Source organism: Psittacula echo, assembly GCF_963264785.1.
Source record: "Psittacula echo genome assembly, chromosome: 4".
In the NCBI taxonomy this organism is placed as follows: domain Eukaryota; kingdom Metazoa; phylum Chordata; class Aves; order Psittaciformes; family Psittacidae; genus Psittacula; species Psittacula echo.
Window position 1 is genome coordinate 20,105,456 of NC_137738.1, and position 15,933 is coordinate 20,121,388.

Here is a 15,933-nt window from a genome sequence, read left to right on the forward strand (position 1 = left end):
TGCTGCCCTGGGGGAAAAGAGTATCATACATGTCCTGTTCAGCCCCATGTCCCTTTACTGTATGCTGTCAGGAGACATTCTTGGATGTGAACCTTGAAGCTCCAAGAGGGTGTATCTGGTGCTGTGCATCGCAGCAGTAAAAATCTCTAGTCACTTGATCATTTGTGATGGGATGGGCCCCTGTTTGACCAGAGATACTGTCAGCACAAGTATAAGTGTATGCAAGCACACATTGTTCCTTAAATGCTGTGGCTTCCAAGCTGTTACATCTTGTTTAAAACATCTGAAATTGGTCCCTGTGAGTACTAACAGCATCCTAAAAGATGATGCTTTCTTCCCATGGTGAATGGATGTGTTTGCCAAGAGATGCTGTGCAGAGGCTAGCAGAGGCAGGTCACAGGGAGATAACCAAGAGATAGCAGCTAAAAGTTCTAAGTGTGATTCTTCCCCTGTGCTGCTGGCCCTGGAGCTGTGTGCTAGGGCTCCCTTCACGCTCACATCCTTGAGAAGCCTCTGTAATACTTTTAGCACACTGTTAGATCCCCTGAGGAAGATGCTGAGGATGTTATCACTAACTGAGGCTCACTCCACAGGGAGATGCCTATCCAGAGCTGACAAAGAATACAGACCAGGTAAGTGATATGGAATCTCCTGGAGAGAAATCCCATCTCTCATTGTCTTTGTGAGGCGCTGCTGTCAGGCAAAGCCAGCCCTTCATTGGGACTTAGCTGAAAGAGTTTGTATAGGCTCCTCCATAACCATGTTCTCATGGTGGGCTGAGACATGCTGGGAACAGGTTTGTATGTGGGTACCAGAGGTATCTGTGGCAGATTTTCTTGCGGGAGCTCTACTAGATCCTTACCAGGGACTGCTTGTCCTGGTATGATGCAGCTGTTGCTCTAAAAAAGCTACTTTTGTTGAGTGCAAGTACAGCCTGTCCTAGCCTGGGTATTCTTTGTCCAAAGTGGATTGGTGATTTCAGACCAGTCCTGGCTTGCTTCTGCTGACAGCAACTGTGATGAGCAATTTTGCTGGCTGTTCCAGCCATGCAATTTTAATTGGGCCACAGACGTGAATGTCTGACAGGGAGCATTTGTCAGCCTAAAACCTTCCCCAGGTGGATGCTCAGTATTTCCTTGACAGGAACAGTGATAGGAGTCACAGTGATTTTGGCACTGTTCAGTAATGCATCAAAGCGATGTTGTGATGGACACTTAGAGAACAAAAAGGCTGGTTCAAGCAGACACTGTGTTAGACACCTGCTTGATTTGCTTTGAGCTGACTGTAGCAGGGCTGAGGTGAGCTGGGAAACTCCCCAAGGTGTTGTGGCTAACCCTTCTTCTGATCCTTGAGCAGATCATGGATATCATCAATGAGAACGAGGCCGCTTTTCTGTCCTCCCTTGAGCGCGGGAGGCGCATCATTGAGCGGACAGTGCAGCAGATGGAGCCCTCCACAAACTTCCCAGGTGAGTCTCTCTCCTGTGACAAGCTGAACTTAAAGATGGTTTGATCCAGGCCCTCACAAAGCATTGCAGTCAAAACTGGTGGATATCTGCATCTCCCACTTGTTTTCAGTAGCCCTGGCAGAGGAGCAGATGTTGCTCCTTTCTCCAGACTGCAGTTGTTTTCTGGCACTTTGTTCTCACAACTAGGCACCAGGCAAATTAGAAACATTCCCTTGCTGCTTTACTGACCAGTTAACTAGGTTCTTACAAGTCACAGCTGAAAGAAGGAACTGGGGGCCCAACCAGCACAGCTGGCTGTCTAGATGTGCTGCACTGAATTTTAGCAGGAATAGGGCTGTGGGGCATTGTGAATACTCAGTCTCATGCAAGAACAACTGCATGGCTTTTCTTCCCCATTACTGGTTGAACACAACACATGTGAATACAGTTCATAAATGAATACAGTTACCAAGGCACATATTAGACTGGTCCCGTCAAAGCAGATTTTGAGATACCTTTGTTTTCTGTGTTTACACAGAATTCATGTCCTTCTTTTTGTCCTACAGCTGAAGTAGCCTGGTCTCTCTATGGGAATCTGGGATTTCCTCTGGATCTGATTGACTTGATGCTTGAAGAAAAGGGAATCAGTTTGGATTCAGCTGCTTTTAATGAACTTGCTCTGGAAGATGCGAAGGTAAGAGGGAGACTCACTCTGTCAAAATAATTCAGAGCCTTCCCTCTCCCCTGTGAGCATGGATGCAGAATTCCTGTCACTGCTGAGGCTCTTTGAATGCACCACAGGGCCATGTGCCTTTTCCCTGAAGGGGAAGTAGGTCTGAGATCTCAGTGGGGTCACAATGCCTTTGCTTTCAGGTGTGGGACTGACAGGTGTTGGCTGGTGATTCTCTTCAGATCAGTAGAAGTGTTTTATGATGCTGACTGTTGCTGGAGTGAAGGCTATCGTAGCATTATATAGTTCAGGAGTGTCCTGTCAATCATTTAGTCCAACTCCGCACCCAGAGCAGAGCCAGCTTAGACAGCCCAAACAATAAGTGATTTATGAAGAGTTTACAAAATGTCCTTGGTCTCTGTAGTGCTGGAAGACTTGCATTGCCCACCACACACACACACGCACCCATGCAGTAATTGGTTCAAGGTCTTGGTCTTCTGAGCTTTAATGGCCTGGAAGTTGCACGGCTACACAGCAAGCTGTGCCGGGAGGGTTGTGTTACCTGTTGCTTACGGCCTGCCTCAAGACTAGCACAAGGCAGTGTTGAGTGCTTGTGGGGTTTGAAGGAATGGGGTTGGTTTAGCAGTAAGCTCCATCAGCTTGGATCTAAACAAGCCTTTTCCAGGAAGGTGAATAAGTTATTTCCTAGCCTTGTAGCTCCAGTTATCAGTTTGAGTGCTCCCAGGTATCTCCCATCATTTGCTCATACCCCTCAATGTTACGCTTTATTTGTGGTCTTGGCAGTCCTGGGGTAATGGTTGGATTTGATGACTTTAGAGGTGTTTTCCAAGTTAGTTGATTCTGTGATTCTCTGCCATAGCGGAAGGCTCGTGGCCCACAGGGAGGACAGGTGGAAGACACAAACACACACCTTGATGTGCACTCGCTGGCTCAGCTGCAGAGCAACAACGTGCCTGCTACTGATGACTCTCCAAAGTACTCCTACACACTTGGGCTGCATGGGCAGTACGGTAAGTGGCCAGGTCCTGTCTGTAAGGCAAGTTCTGCCTGAGGGCACTAGAATCACTCACAAGACTACTTCTGCTGCCTAACCTCATGTGTGCAGAGCATGCACTTTGTGGTTCAAACCTGTTCACCTTGCTGTCACATCTTTTCCCTGCCCCTATACCTCATCCCAAAGTAGGTTCTTTTCTTATTGCTGCTGGTGTGTCCCAGTGACAAGAGCTAGTGACAAGGCTGTGAGCTGTGGTCTGGTATTACTGTGCAGTGGTGAAAAGAGACTGTTGATTTCTTCTAGCCATGACTCTGTCCCCAACAATTAGGCTTCTGGGTGTGAGTGCTAGGAAGAATGAAGAATTATGCAAAGGGTTTAGGTAGCAGTTTAAAGCCTCGCACTTGCTATTTCTTTGGCAGCCCACTAGATGCCAGTGCAGGCTTTTTATCACTGACGGTATCTGAGGTTGCTGGTGCTCTAGGGGAAGCATAAAGCTAAACCACAGAGAGCAAGAGATGGTGTGGCTGTCATAATCAATTAGAGATAGCTGAGTACAGCCAGCTCTCTCACACCCAGTGCGCTGGTGGCAACCACACTAAGCAGAAAGTGAGGCAAATCAAGCTATATATCCTACAGCAAGAGCATAATGGAGGAAAAAAGCCCGGCAGTAACATTGGCTGAAATCTCCAAGCTAGAGCTGCCTCACCTCCTCAGTCTCTGAATTGTGGAATAATTCAGGTTGGAGGGGATCTGTGGATATCTTGATCTAAGGAACATCAGCTACACAATCAGCTCAAGTTGCTCAGAGCCTTTTCTATTTAAGTTTTCAGTATCTTTAATGACAGAGATCTCTGTTCCCTATTCTTTATCACTCAGAGTGAAAAAGTCTATTTACAACCAGAATTTCCTGCTCTCTAGATGTAGTCTCACAAATGCTAAATAGGGGTGAATAACCACTTTCTTTGACCTGCTGGCTGTGTTTGCATTCATACAGCCCAGCAGGCAGGCAGTCTTCCTTGCTGCAGGGGCACCCTGGTGACTTGTGTTCAGCTTGCTCCTGAGGACCTCAAGGTTTCTGTCAGTCCGTTTCTTTGGCCTGCTGTGATGCTTCTGAAAAGCAGCCCTGCTCTTCAGTGTGTCAACCAGTCCCCAGCAGTTCATTGCCATACACAAGCAGGATATGGGTATATCCCATCTTGTAGTGTGTAGTCATTAGAGAACGGTCTCAAATGGTATATGCCCTAATATCAGCCACCAAGTAGCTCTACTAGTAAAGGAATATTGAACTATGAAGCAGTTTTGTGTGGGGTCAGCCACCCAGCTAGTACCCACCTTATGGTCTACCCGCCCAGCCCATATTGCCTAAATTTGGCTTCAAGGAGCCTACAGAAGAGCATGTTAGAAGCTTGCTGCATCAAGGAAGGCAACATCACTGTTATCTCTTGTCCACCAGGTCTGTCATCCCTTCATAGAAGGCAGGCAGGTGTAACAAGGTTGCAGTGTAGAGAGCTGCAGATGTGTCTGTGCCACATCTTGTTCTATCAGGCTCATGTGGAGCTAGACTGGGTGTCCCTGCCAGCTTACCTACTACTCAGCAGGTCTGTCACTAAGTAAGTGAAGGGTGACGTAGTTCCAAACAACAGCTCCTTTGTGCTTTCTGCCAACAGCTGTTCCACTCCTACCAAGGCAAAGGAAAACGCCAGCTTTCAGAATAGACTGGGTATTGACAGGGTTGGCACAGGGAAGTGGTCCCTCCTTTCCTGCAGCAATCTGGTAGGGTGTTTGCACTAATTGCTGTCATATTCTTTCTCCTGACAGAGTTCAGCCCATGCCAGGCCACTGTCCTGATGCTGTACAGAGATCAGTCTCTCCAGAAGGAGGTTGGGGCAGGGCAACACTGTGGTGTCATCTTGGACAGGACTAACTTCTATGCAGAGCAAGGCGGGCAGGACTGTGACAAAGGCTACATGATACGGTTAGGGCAGCAGGTAAGACCCTTTGCTTCCTGAACCCAAGGCCACTGTGAGTACTGAGGCCAGGCAGAATACCCCAAATGATAGGCTGGTTTGCTATGTTAATCTACTAGCTGCTGACTTGTGACAGTTCCCTTGGCTTTGCATCAGGGTTGGTAGGATGAATAAGAAGCAGCAATATCTTCACAGAGGTGTACCTGCTGCTGTGGTTGTCTCTGTCAGCCCTTTGAAATTCTGTCTTGCAGAGGAAGACTGTGAAGTCTTCTTGGGTCTCCCTTCAGTGTGCTGCATTCTTGTCAGCTGAGGTTGCAATGCAGAGAGAAGGCAATCAATGATCAGAGAGTCTGTGAGCTGAGTAACATCTCTGGCCAGTCCTGGACAACTGCAAGCAGTGCCCCACCTGAGACCCTGTGCAAAAACTCTTATCCCTCCAAAAAGCATCAGGGAGGACCTCCACTTCTGCAGCATATTCCTTCAACCTTGCCAGAGGGAAAACTTTGACCCTCTCTTGGGAAGTTACATGGGGTGCAGCTTTTTTTCCTTCCACATACCAGTTCTTGAGAATTACCCCTGGGCACTGATGCTGCCTTTTTAGCCTTGCAGAATGCGATAGTGCCTTGCTCAGCACTTCTCAAGCTGAAGTGGGGATCAAGTTTCTGTTGCCAGCCCAGTGAGGCAGAAATGGCACCTTGGCTGCCTGAGACAAGTGCCTTGGCAGCTGCTGTCCATTTTCTCATTGACAAGCATCCTTGTTAGGATTCATCAGCATTGGTGGTGTTTCTGCCCTTCCACTGCCAGCTGACAGCCTCAACATGTTGTGCAGTGAGTGTCTGGATGCAGGGAAGGTCTGAGACTCTCTGGTTGCATTCACAGTAAGTTTCTCCCTGCTTTTGCCACCCTGTCACTGTCTTTTAGGGATCAGTGGGGGTTGTGTTTCCCAGTCAGATCAAGCAGGCACCTATTTGGATTTTCCCTGTGTCCTAAAGCTCATCTTTGTGTCTTTTTGCTTAGGACATACTCTTCCCTGTAGAGTCAGTTCGTCTCTGTGGTGGTTACGTGATCCATGAGGTCATTGCTGTGGAAACCCTGCGTGCTGGTGATCAAGTGCAGCTCTTTGTGGATGAGGTGATAACTCACTGCTTTTAACCTTTTCCCAACCTTACTTTGAGAATCCTGAGTAACCTGGGCACATCAGAGCCTTGTCCCATGTATTCCTGAGATTGCTCTTCATCATGTTGTGCAGTGGGAAAGAGACCTCACAAGTGACTCTAATCTATAAGTCACTGGTCTGTCCAGAGGTATCCAGCCTACCCTTTGCTGTTTTACAGAGGTGATCCCATGGCAAAAGAAGTTAGATCTGCCCTGTGACATAAATTAATCTGACAGCTGTACTACCCATTGTTTGTCTTCCCATTCCCTCATGTGCAGCCTTTCCCCTGTCTTCCTGCCACCCCTGCTCCCCTGAGCTGTGAAGAACCAGCACGCCCTGCCAACCTGTCTTTGCTCTCAGGCCCGGCGGCTGGCGTGCATGACAAACCACACCGCAACCCACGTGCTGAACTTCGCGCTCCGCCATGTCCTGGGTGAGCACACAGAGCAGCGAGGGTCCCATGTGACAGCAGAGCGGCTGCGCTTTGACTTTGACGCCAAGGTGACTATGGACTTGTGTTTGCTTGTTCTCAGCAGTACCAACATCCCAGTGCTGGCCTTCTCCCCAGGGCTTTTTGTCCTCTTGCCATAATCACTCTTTCAGAGACAGGTCATGGTTTATCTGAGCAAGGAAACTTGGTTCTCTGGAGATGACTGGCTCTGCTTTGCATTGACCTGACTCTGAGCAGGGCTTGCTGAGCAGATGAATGAGGGTCAGAAGGGAAAGGACTTAGCAAAACCAGTCATGACACCTACTTGAGTAGCGTAGAGGTGCCTGAAAGATTCACCAGCTTGGCTGTGGCACATTTCCTGATGTCATCCAGGTGAGAGCAGTCAGGAACTGAAAGCTGTTGGATCAGACCGAGCACTGGCCCTGATAACCTGTCACTCACTGCAGCATCTCTCTTGAAGAGTTTGGTTGATTCTCTTGTATCAAAAATCCTTATCCCTCATGGGAGGAGTTGGTGGGATGGTCATGATGCTCTCAATTCCCTTTTACAAGTAGGGAAGATGAGATGCAGGGGGAAATGGTGTCCCCAAGCTGTTCCTTGGAGGGGGCTGTCCCAGTTCTCCTTCCTTTGTTGTACACTTCTCAGGAGACTTCTCTTGAAGGTGTCTGATTTACTTCCTCAGGGCCCTGTGACTGTGGAGCAGCTGCAGCAAGTAGAGCAAGTGGTCCAGGATGTGATCAAACAAAACGAGGTTGTGCATATGGCTGAGGTCCCCCTCACACTGGCAAGAAGAGTTCAGGGACTCCGTGCAGTGAATGAGGTATGACAGGATGGCAGCATGCATCTTCACAGGTGTTCTCCTTCAGCAGCGATCATCTGGGTCACAAGAGATATTGATGCAACGGGTTTCTGCAAGGGAAATGACTGCCAAAACTCAAAAAGGAAAATAGGACAGAGATGAGATTTTGGGACACTGTGTTGTAAAATGTGGAGGCTGGTGATGCACAGGCTTTCTGCTCATTTTTCTTGACCAGAAGCTTGCGTGTCACCCAGTTGTTCTTCCTCCCTGTACTGATTGGTATTGGGGAAAAAGCAGTGCTGCCCTGACTCTGGGGCTACTCTAGAACAGGGGAAAAAAGAGGCAGACACCTGAAGCCAGTAGTTAGTGTTTAAGGGCCCCTGAAGGACCATGTTGTTAGCTGCTGATCCCTGTCTCCTCTGTCAGGGGTATCCAGATCCAGTGAGGATAGTGTCCCTGGGGGTCCCTGTGGAGAGTGTGCTGACCCGCGACTCTGAGGCTGCATTGCAGACCTCTGTGGAGCTCTGCTGTGGGACGTAAGTGACTTTTGCTTGCAGTCAGAAGTTATGTTTGTGGGCACTGGTGGCTGAGGTAGAGACATTCTTGCAAGCTCCCCTCTCTGTCCCTGTGCAGCTCAGTTTCCTCACCAGAAAGATCTTGTGAGAACAGGATGTGCTAGTTATGAAGCTTTGGAAGTCTCAGGGTGAGAACACTCCAGTGAAATGCAAAGCATTTTTCCTTGCTTCATAGTCTGAAACCAATCTGGAAGCAACAAGGCACCAGCAAAGGGTGGACAAGGAGTGTGTGGCCTGTTACACCAGCATTACAAAGCTTTGGAGTTGCAGGAGGGCTGCGAACCCAGCAGAAGATCTGAGAGGGTTGTCAGACCTTGAGACCGCTCTGATCATTCTAATTAATCATCTTTGCCCTCTTCTGCTTTTAGCAGTTATGAGAGTCAAAGGAGAGTTAATCAATCTCAATACAATGCTGATACACACAAAAAAAACCCAAACAGGAACAAATTGGCCTTTGAGTAGATACAGCTGAAGATGAACAATTTTCTAGTAATGAGATCATTCTTGTGGGAGTAGTGGGACAAGAAACTGCATGGGAGCAGAGATGATCAATTGTTGTGAAGCTGAAATTACTTGCTGAAGTTTTTTGTGAAAAAATTGTGAAGCTGAAATTCTGTTACTTGTGGTAACAGAATCTAAGACGCTCTACTTGTTTTCATACCCAGTGTTGAAGAGCCAAGAAAGAAAGGAGAGGTTGTCAGTGCCCTGTGTCTGTACAAGTACATTATGACTGGAGCCTGCTGGCCACTCTCTGAGCTGGCCTGACAAGAGAATGGTGGAGTTGGAGGAAAAAAGTACTTTTTACAAGATCTAGTAGCAGCCAAGTAGAAGAGAAAAATCCCAATTCATCCCACTGCTGAAGGAAAGTAAGGCAGAACTTGGCTGTTATGCACCATTTGATAGCAGCCTGCTGAGTGGGTAGCACATAGGTTCCTCTAGAGTAGCCTCAACTTTCTGTCTGTTGCATGACAGGGTACCATCAGGATTTTAGGGATGAGAAAAGATTGAAGCTATTTGGATTGGTGAGGGGCTGCTGGACTTGAGCCTTGTCTAAGGAGAAAGCTGGCTTCCTGATTTCTGTTCCCAGAGAGCAGCTTGTTTTGTTTCCTGTTCTCTGCTGACTTTGCAGGCACCTTCTACGAACAGGAGCTGTGGAAGATCTGTCTATCATCAATGAGCGTCAGCTTGTTAAAGGGATTAGCCGTGTCATTGCAGTGACAGGGAGACAAGCCAAACAGGTAAGAAAGGGGGAACTGAGATTTCTGACATGTTGAGATAATGCCAAAAGGACTCAATTTGGTAGGTTCCTGCACAGACAATTAGCTTCCCTGTGCTTTGGCTGGAGTGTCCCTGCTGCACCTCATCTGGCTTCCTTCTTCACCGCTGAACTCAGCTCTGTTGCCATACCTCACTCTTCACATCCATCCCCCCCATCATAGTCTCCTGTCTCCTTGGTTTTCATTCTGAGCCTCAGACCCCTTTTCCAAGATAAGCACTTGGCACAAAAATACCAGGAAGCTGTTTGATATACATATATATCACCTAGCCATATCTCCTCTGGACTACAAATTTCAGTCCTTGGGTAGGTGCACAAAGGTGTGATCTTTTGTGCTTTGGTTTCACCTCTTGCTCACCTCCTGCCCATCACAGTTGGATTTGCACTTCATGATTACAGGGTTCTGGCCTCATTCATACAGCCCTTTTGCTTCTTTTCTTTAGTCTTTTTTTCTTCCAAAATGTGGTTCTGGTCTCTATAAAAAGTAAGAAACCTGCTGTTGTGTCTCTAAGATCACACTGTCCTTTAAATATCTGGAAGTGTCAGGGGGCCCCACGAGTTTGCCTGCTTCCTTTAAGGCTGCAGTCAGAGGAGAGTGACTCACTGTCGGTGGAACTGGGAAGACTAAAGGCAAAGCCCACCCCTGCAAATCTGTTGCTTTTTGGCTGGCTGTCCCCTCTGCATCTGTGTCCCTTGGAAGGCTTTTCTTAGTGCAGGGGAATGAAAAGCTGCAGGGCACATCTGCATGCTTTGCTGGATGTGCTGACCTGGAGAGACCCCAAGACAAGCTCTGTACATGTGTTAAGCAGACAGGGGAGAGTAATCGGAGAGAGTGAGTGATTTGAAACAAGGGACGTGTGTCCAAGCTACACACAGCAATTCTCACTGTCCACAGCTTGTCTTATATACTCTCTGCTGTCCTGGTCTAAAGTCTTGCAGGACCATCATGGGCACAGAAATCTGGAAGGGAGGAAATGCTACAAAGCACTTGTATTAAGTTTTTGAGGGGTTTTTGTGTGTGTGTGAGGAGGAGGGTTATTACTAATTGTAGCATTGGTGTTGGGGAAAGCAATAAGAAACGTACACCAAGATCAGCTGAACTCAGGAAATTATGCTTGAACAGCTGATGACACTTAAAACACTTTAGTTTTAGTGTTTCTTTTGTTTCTTTAGTCAGTAGTTTCAAGATTGCTTTTGATAATGAAATATGATAATGAATAATTCTGATAATGAAAAATGAGCTCTGAGAAGTAAACGGGGCTGCCAAGTTTTTCTCCTGGAAATCCTGATGAGTTGGTGTGAGATACTGAGGAAGCATGAATGCACGACAGCTTGTTCCCCAGGGTGTGACTGTCTAGTGTCGGTTGCAAGTCTAGAGGGAAACTTTCGAATAGAGTCTTTTTAAGACATTTGTTCTTAAAGCCTCTGTAGGTGTCTTCCCACTAGATCCTGAGAGCACTTCAGTGCTTATGACCCTGCTGCCTCCCCACGTTCTCCATCCCTGCTCATTCTTTCTGTTGCTGCATTTGGCGCGTTCTTTCTTTCCATCTCTCAGGCTCGGGAAGTAGGCCAGTGCTTGGCTATGGAAGTGGACTCTCTCTCTCTACGAATGAAGCAGAGGAGCACGTCTATTCCTGAGATGCAGAACCTCTCCAAAGAAGTGGGCCAGTTGACCAGAGTAAGGATTACAGTCCTTTACAGAAAGATGCCAGCACAGGCTCTATAGACTTGAGGCACGTGACTTCTTTCCTGACAGGTTCAGAACTTACCATGGTCAATAGCAAGGGCAAGTTGCTATGTGCTGTTGCCTCTTTGATCACAAAAATTTCTGCCAGTGTCTAGGTGCCTCTGTTGCAGGTGACATGCTGCCAGAGGGAATGTGAGAGAAGACAATGGCGGAGAGGGTAAAGCAGTGAAAGAGGGTTCTCAGGCTTTAGGTGGCCAGCTGAAAAGAAAGCTACACACCACAGTGACTGCTGGGTCTGATGACGTAGGGGTGTAGGAGGGTCTGTGAAGAGGCCAGGCTCCAGCCTGACTTCCCAGAGAACTAGCAGATAATGTCTAGATACAGTTTAGTGTCCTTACACAGCAAATTGTCTTGCAGGTGGTGACTGAGACTGCAATGCCCCAGTGGCAAAGAAAAGAACTAGAGACCATCCTTAAAGTGCTGCAGCGAACAGCTAACACGGCTGTCAAGAAACTGGAGATAAAGCAGGTACTGTGGCAGCAGCACCCTAACCTGCAGCCTGCTGATAGCACTGTGTGGCATATACCAGCAGAGCTGGTGTCTCTGTCAAACTTCACAGCCACTTGCTCACTAGAGTCGCATTAGAAAGCAGGTACAATCACACACAGTGCAACACAAGCCCTCTGTTAGGTTGATTTCACTGGCATTAACCAGGGCCATCATTTAAAATGCAGTGAGTGACTGGCTGGGCTTTTGACACTGTGTGTGTCTGCCTGTGAGGATGGACAGCCCCGTACCAGCGCTTCTAGCAAACACCAACGGGCATATAGGCATTGCCTCCTTGTTTATACATGGAGGAGATGGCCCTGACAGTGGGCTTGATGAAGTTATACAGTAAGACGGTGGCAGGACAGAGCATTTCTCCCAGCCATATGGATATTGCATTATTAAAAGCCCTTTGGAAGTGCTTATTGGTCACTTAGTGTTCTCAGCAAAACCCATCTTTTTCTTAAAGAAGGAGCATCTTGCCACAGAAGCCCTCCTGAGATACGTGGCAATGTGTGTGTCCAGGAGAGAGGCTGGGGAGTGAACGGGTCACTGTCTATTCCACTTTTGACAGGGTTCATATCTGCTTGATTTTGGGGAGGGAGAGTTGTACAGGTCTCCATGTGGAGATTTCAGTCTGCCAGTCCTACTTTGACTGGTGTTGACATACATATCCCCTCTGTCCCACAGACCAGCACTTCCATTCCCTTTTTTATATGTGTTGCATGCATAGATCGCCATCCAGCCAGCTCTGCCACCTGTAGCCCCTCAAGTGCTGTTTGTTTCCTCTTCTAGGCTGAAAAGAAGGCACAAAGCCTGCTAGCAAAACATTGCAGCCAACCTGTCATTGTTGATACTGTCCCAGCTGATTCCCTCTCTGTGAGTAATCCACTTGTAATTCTTACAAGGGTAATTCTTGTTGGCCTCAGGTGCTGCATGCAGTAAGAAGGACCTGCTGGGCACATTTTCTGCTGCATGCCAGTTACCTTTGCTGTAGCCTGATCCCTCTGCTCCCTGCCTTTCCTAGATCCTCATGAAGGTAGTGAACCAGCTGTGTGACAAGTCTCCTGGCACATCAGTCCTGCTGCTCAGTCCTCAGGCTTCTGGTGAGGTGCTCTGTGCCTGTCAGGTGGCCAAGGTAAGCATAACCCTGCCCACAAAGAGGGATTGGACCTGCTACTCAGCAGGTCCCCGTTGAGGCTTTTTCTGGGATCTGCACAGTGTTGGAGGGTAATCACTCAGTGGGAGGATGTGAGATGACTGTACTGGGACCAGATAAGCTTTCAGTCTCTGCTGGGCACAGATTTCTCTGGATGTTCCAGGCCATGTTTGCCCAGGGGTAAACATGTATTTCCCAGGGGCAAACAGTATTAACATGTAAGTTCATCCTTTTCTGTCCTCACAGTCACGACTGCCTCAGGTTAGGGAGGGCCCAGGCTGGGTGAGGAGAAGATGTTGTTACCTTGCTTTATCCAGATTGCAGAGTGCTCACCAGTCTAAATGATTTTGTTCTTGTGTCTCTTCCCCAGAATTGCCTCCCTGTGTTCTCTGCTGCTGACTGGGCTGTGGCTGTCTGTGCACAGATGGAAGGGAAGGCAGGAGGCTCTCCCGTTGTCGCTAAGGGCAGTGGAAATGCCAAGGGCATGCAAGGAGCCCTCACTACTGCACTGAAGTTTGCTCAGAGTAAACTGTGATGCTTTGGTGGCAGGACAGCTGTATGTACCCCAGCTGCAAGCTACGTGGACACTTGATGCAGAATACATATCCTGCTGATCTGAAAGGTTTAACAGCTCCCACGCTGAGCATTGCTGCAACCAGTGCATTGGAGAACTTGATTTCTGACCGTTCAGTATCAGCAGAGACCCCACTCCTGATTCCACTGACAATGGAACTTGACAATGAACACTACCTGTTGTCAGCATGAGCGTATGGGGATTGAGCCTGAGAAAGCATGAGTTGCAACAGCAGATCCTGCTTCTCCTGGAAGGGTGCGGTTCTTGCCACAAGACCAGCATAAATGTTCTGTGAGAGCATAGGGAGAATGGCACAGTGTTATCCTAAAGCCATTAAAGGGTAGAGAGTGTCCAGTCCTCTGATGTTTCTTGTTAGCTGCACCTTCTAATCATCCCTGCCTCCACCTCTTTGCTTTGGATGAATGTTCTTACCCTTGTTTCTTCCTGCCACTCCCTTGTAACTCCTTCTCACACTGCCTTCTGACTTCTTCCTTGCCAGCACCTACCTAAAAAACACCATGGATGTGGTGAGCTGTGTGAATGGCATTGCTGTGTTGCAGCATGGAACTCCCTGCAGCAGTTAGCTCCTTAGTCTTGAGGTGAGCAGGTCTCTCTCCTAAACTGGTTGTTTGTCACAAGCATTAGCAGGCCCAGCAAACTCAACTCATTGTTAGTCATATGTTGAGCTCCTGGCCAAAGCACCATTATTTTACATACAGTATTGACCTAAATGAAGAGAGATCACAAACTGTAGCTGAGGCAAAAGTGCAACAGGATAGTGATATAAGCAGGTTTCACCCTGTGAGCAGCAGGCTCAGAGGGATAGGTTTCACCAGCAGGTAGTTGCCTGGCACTGTGGAGGGAGGTGGAGGCGGCAGTAGCTGCAAGCTTTTGGGGAGAGGGGGAGGAGAGGTGGAAGCACAGTGATGCTGATGGATGGGGAGCAGGAAATGGCTGTCACATAAATAAGGATTAGTGAGGATGTAGTGGAGAATGGCTCAGTTTCCTAATGAGGGACATACAACTTTTAGCTGTCTGCCTGAGGGGGAGAGGGTGAATAGCTGCTGTGAGCAGAGCCTCCTCTCCCTTTTCTCTTCGGTGAACAGCTCACCTGGGGAAAAAGAGGTGGACTTGATCGTATCATTAGAGAACAAGGGGATTTCTTCCCTTTGTCAGTGCCTGTCCATCCCACAGTCTCGTGTGTTGTCCCTAACGCTTCATGTGGCTCCTACTCATCTTGCAAAGTGCCAGGAGCTGATTTTGCACTTGGATAAGTGTCAGACATAAATGTGAGGACTCAGAGGCAGAAGGAATGGGGAGGCTTTAAGGGCCGGTGGTACTCCCCACTGTCCTCCTCTGCTCCCAGAGACAGCTGCAGCAAGAGCATAGGCCTTCAGCCTTTCATTCAGTAAATACTGCTTCCAGCTAAGGAGCTTAAAGCACAGCTGCTGCAAAGGGGACTGCGAGCCAAGGTTCTGCTGCCAAGAGTTCAGCCATCCCCCTGCCAGTGGGCAGGTTGCTGCTCACCCCAGACTCTGCCTCTGTTCCTATATGCTGTAGCGGAGCCAGCTGAGTGCTTTTTCAAGTTTCTTTCTGTTTCTGGATGCAGAGGTCCTCATAACGTGTCTGCAAGGAACCTGAACACAGGAGAGAGTTGGAACATCCAGCTCAGTGCTTCGGGGCCTTGGGACGAGGCTCGCTTAGGGTTTGTGGAGTCCCAGGAGATGGTTCATGCTGTCAGCTGAAAGCAACGTTAGTGGCTGGTGTTGCACAGCTCCTGTGTTTCACTTGAGCCACAGTGATACCAGATGTGGGGAGGTGAAGGGGTGCTCTAGCTTACTGGGAAAGCACCTTCCCAGAGTGCTTTTTGTGTTGCTATATTAATAGCTGCTACAGGAGATGATGTCTCCTTTCGGTATTGGAGAGTAGGTGTGAGGAGGAGGAGAGGAATACTGGGTTAAGCAGCTCCTGCACCATGCTACAAAAGCAGAGCTTGAGCTCTCCAGCAGCAGCCTCACAAAATTAAACCCCTTTGGCCTGATTTTTAGTTGAAAAACTACTGACCCCTTTTAGACTTCTGCCCAGCCCCCTAAGGGGCTGCAGCCTGCTGTGATGGTGCTGTTCATCTCCTGCCTCAGCCAGGGAACTCTTGGAGGGACCCTCCAGCTTGGAGCCCATTTTCTTTCTTCTCATTTGCTGCTCTTGACCTTTCTGGGCACGGAATTCAGAATTTCCCTTCCTCTTTCTGAGCCTGCAAGGATTTACAGGGTCACTGCATAACCAAATCATGATCTGACTAGATCTCATGAGCTCAGCAGCACTAAACCTGCTCTGTAACTGAAGGTAGAAAAGGATGCTGTCCTACAAAAGAGTAGTTCTGTGGAGGCACCTGTGGTGCCCATATTGTCCCAGGCTGGTAAATGGGTCATTGCAGTAGCAATTCTGGGGTTTGGGCCGTGGCCATACCAGGCTATCACTGGTCCTGGGAGAGAGCATTTCCTGCTGGTCTCCTGATGAACCCCCATTGCACAGACTTACATCCTGTCCTTCCCTTTCCCTGCCACACAAGGACAGTGCATTCGCACCCTGTGCCGCAGCACAGTAGCTGCCA

At 48.4% G+C, this 15,933-nt stretch overlaps 1 protein-coding gene across 1 annotated transcript in view; it reads left to right on the forward strand.

The window, feature by feature from the left end:
* AARS2 (alanyl-tRNA synthetase 2, mitochondrial) overlaps positions 1 to 13,571 on the forward strand; it is an 18,209-nt gene extending 4,638 nt beyond the window's left edge. Inside the window, exons 8-22 of the mRNA XM_080615094.1 lie at positions 594 to 632; positions 1,357 to 1,468; positions 2,014 to 2,141; positions 2,998 to 3,148; positions 4,951 to 5,120; positions 6,117 to 6,230; positions 6,616 to 6,756; positions 7,389 to 7,526; positions 7,932 to 8,041; positions 9,210 to 9,318; positions 10,912 to 11,034; positions 11,461 to 11,571; positions 12,385 to 12,468; positions 12,617 to 12,727; positions 13,119 to 13,571. Coding sequence (XP_080471220.1) covers positions 594 to 632; positions 1,357 to 1,468; positions 2,014 to 2,141; positions 2,998 to 3,148; positions 4,951 to 5,120; positions 6,117 to 6,230; positions 6,616 to 6,756; positions 7,389 to 7,526; positions 7,932 to 8,041; positions 9,210 to 9,318; positions 10,912 to 11,034; positions 11,461 to 11,571; positions 12,385 to 12,468; positions 12,617 to 12,727; positions 13,119 to 13,283 — 1,806 coding nt within the window. The 3' untranslated portion in view covers positions 13,284 to 13,571. The remainder of the gene's footprint in view (positions 1 to 593; positions 633 to 1,356; positions 1,469 to 2,013; positions 2,142 to 2,997; positions 3,149 to 4,950; positions 5,121 to 6,116; positions 6,231 to 6,615; positions 6,757 to 7,388; positions 7,527 to 7,931; positions 8,042 to 9,209; positions 9,319 to 10,911; positions 11,035 to 11,460; positions 11,572 to 12,384; positions 12,469 to 12,616; positions 12,728 to 13,118) is intronic.
* The last annotated feature ends 2,362 nt before the right edge of the window (positions 13,572 to 15,933 follow it).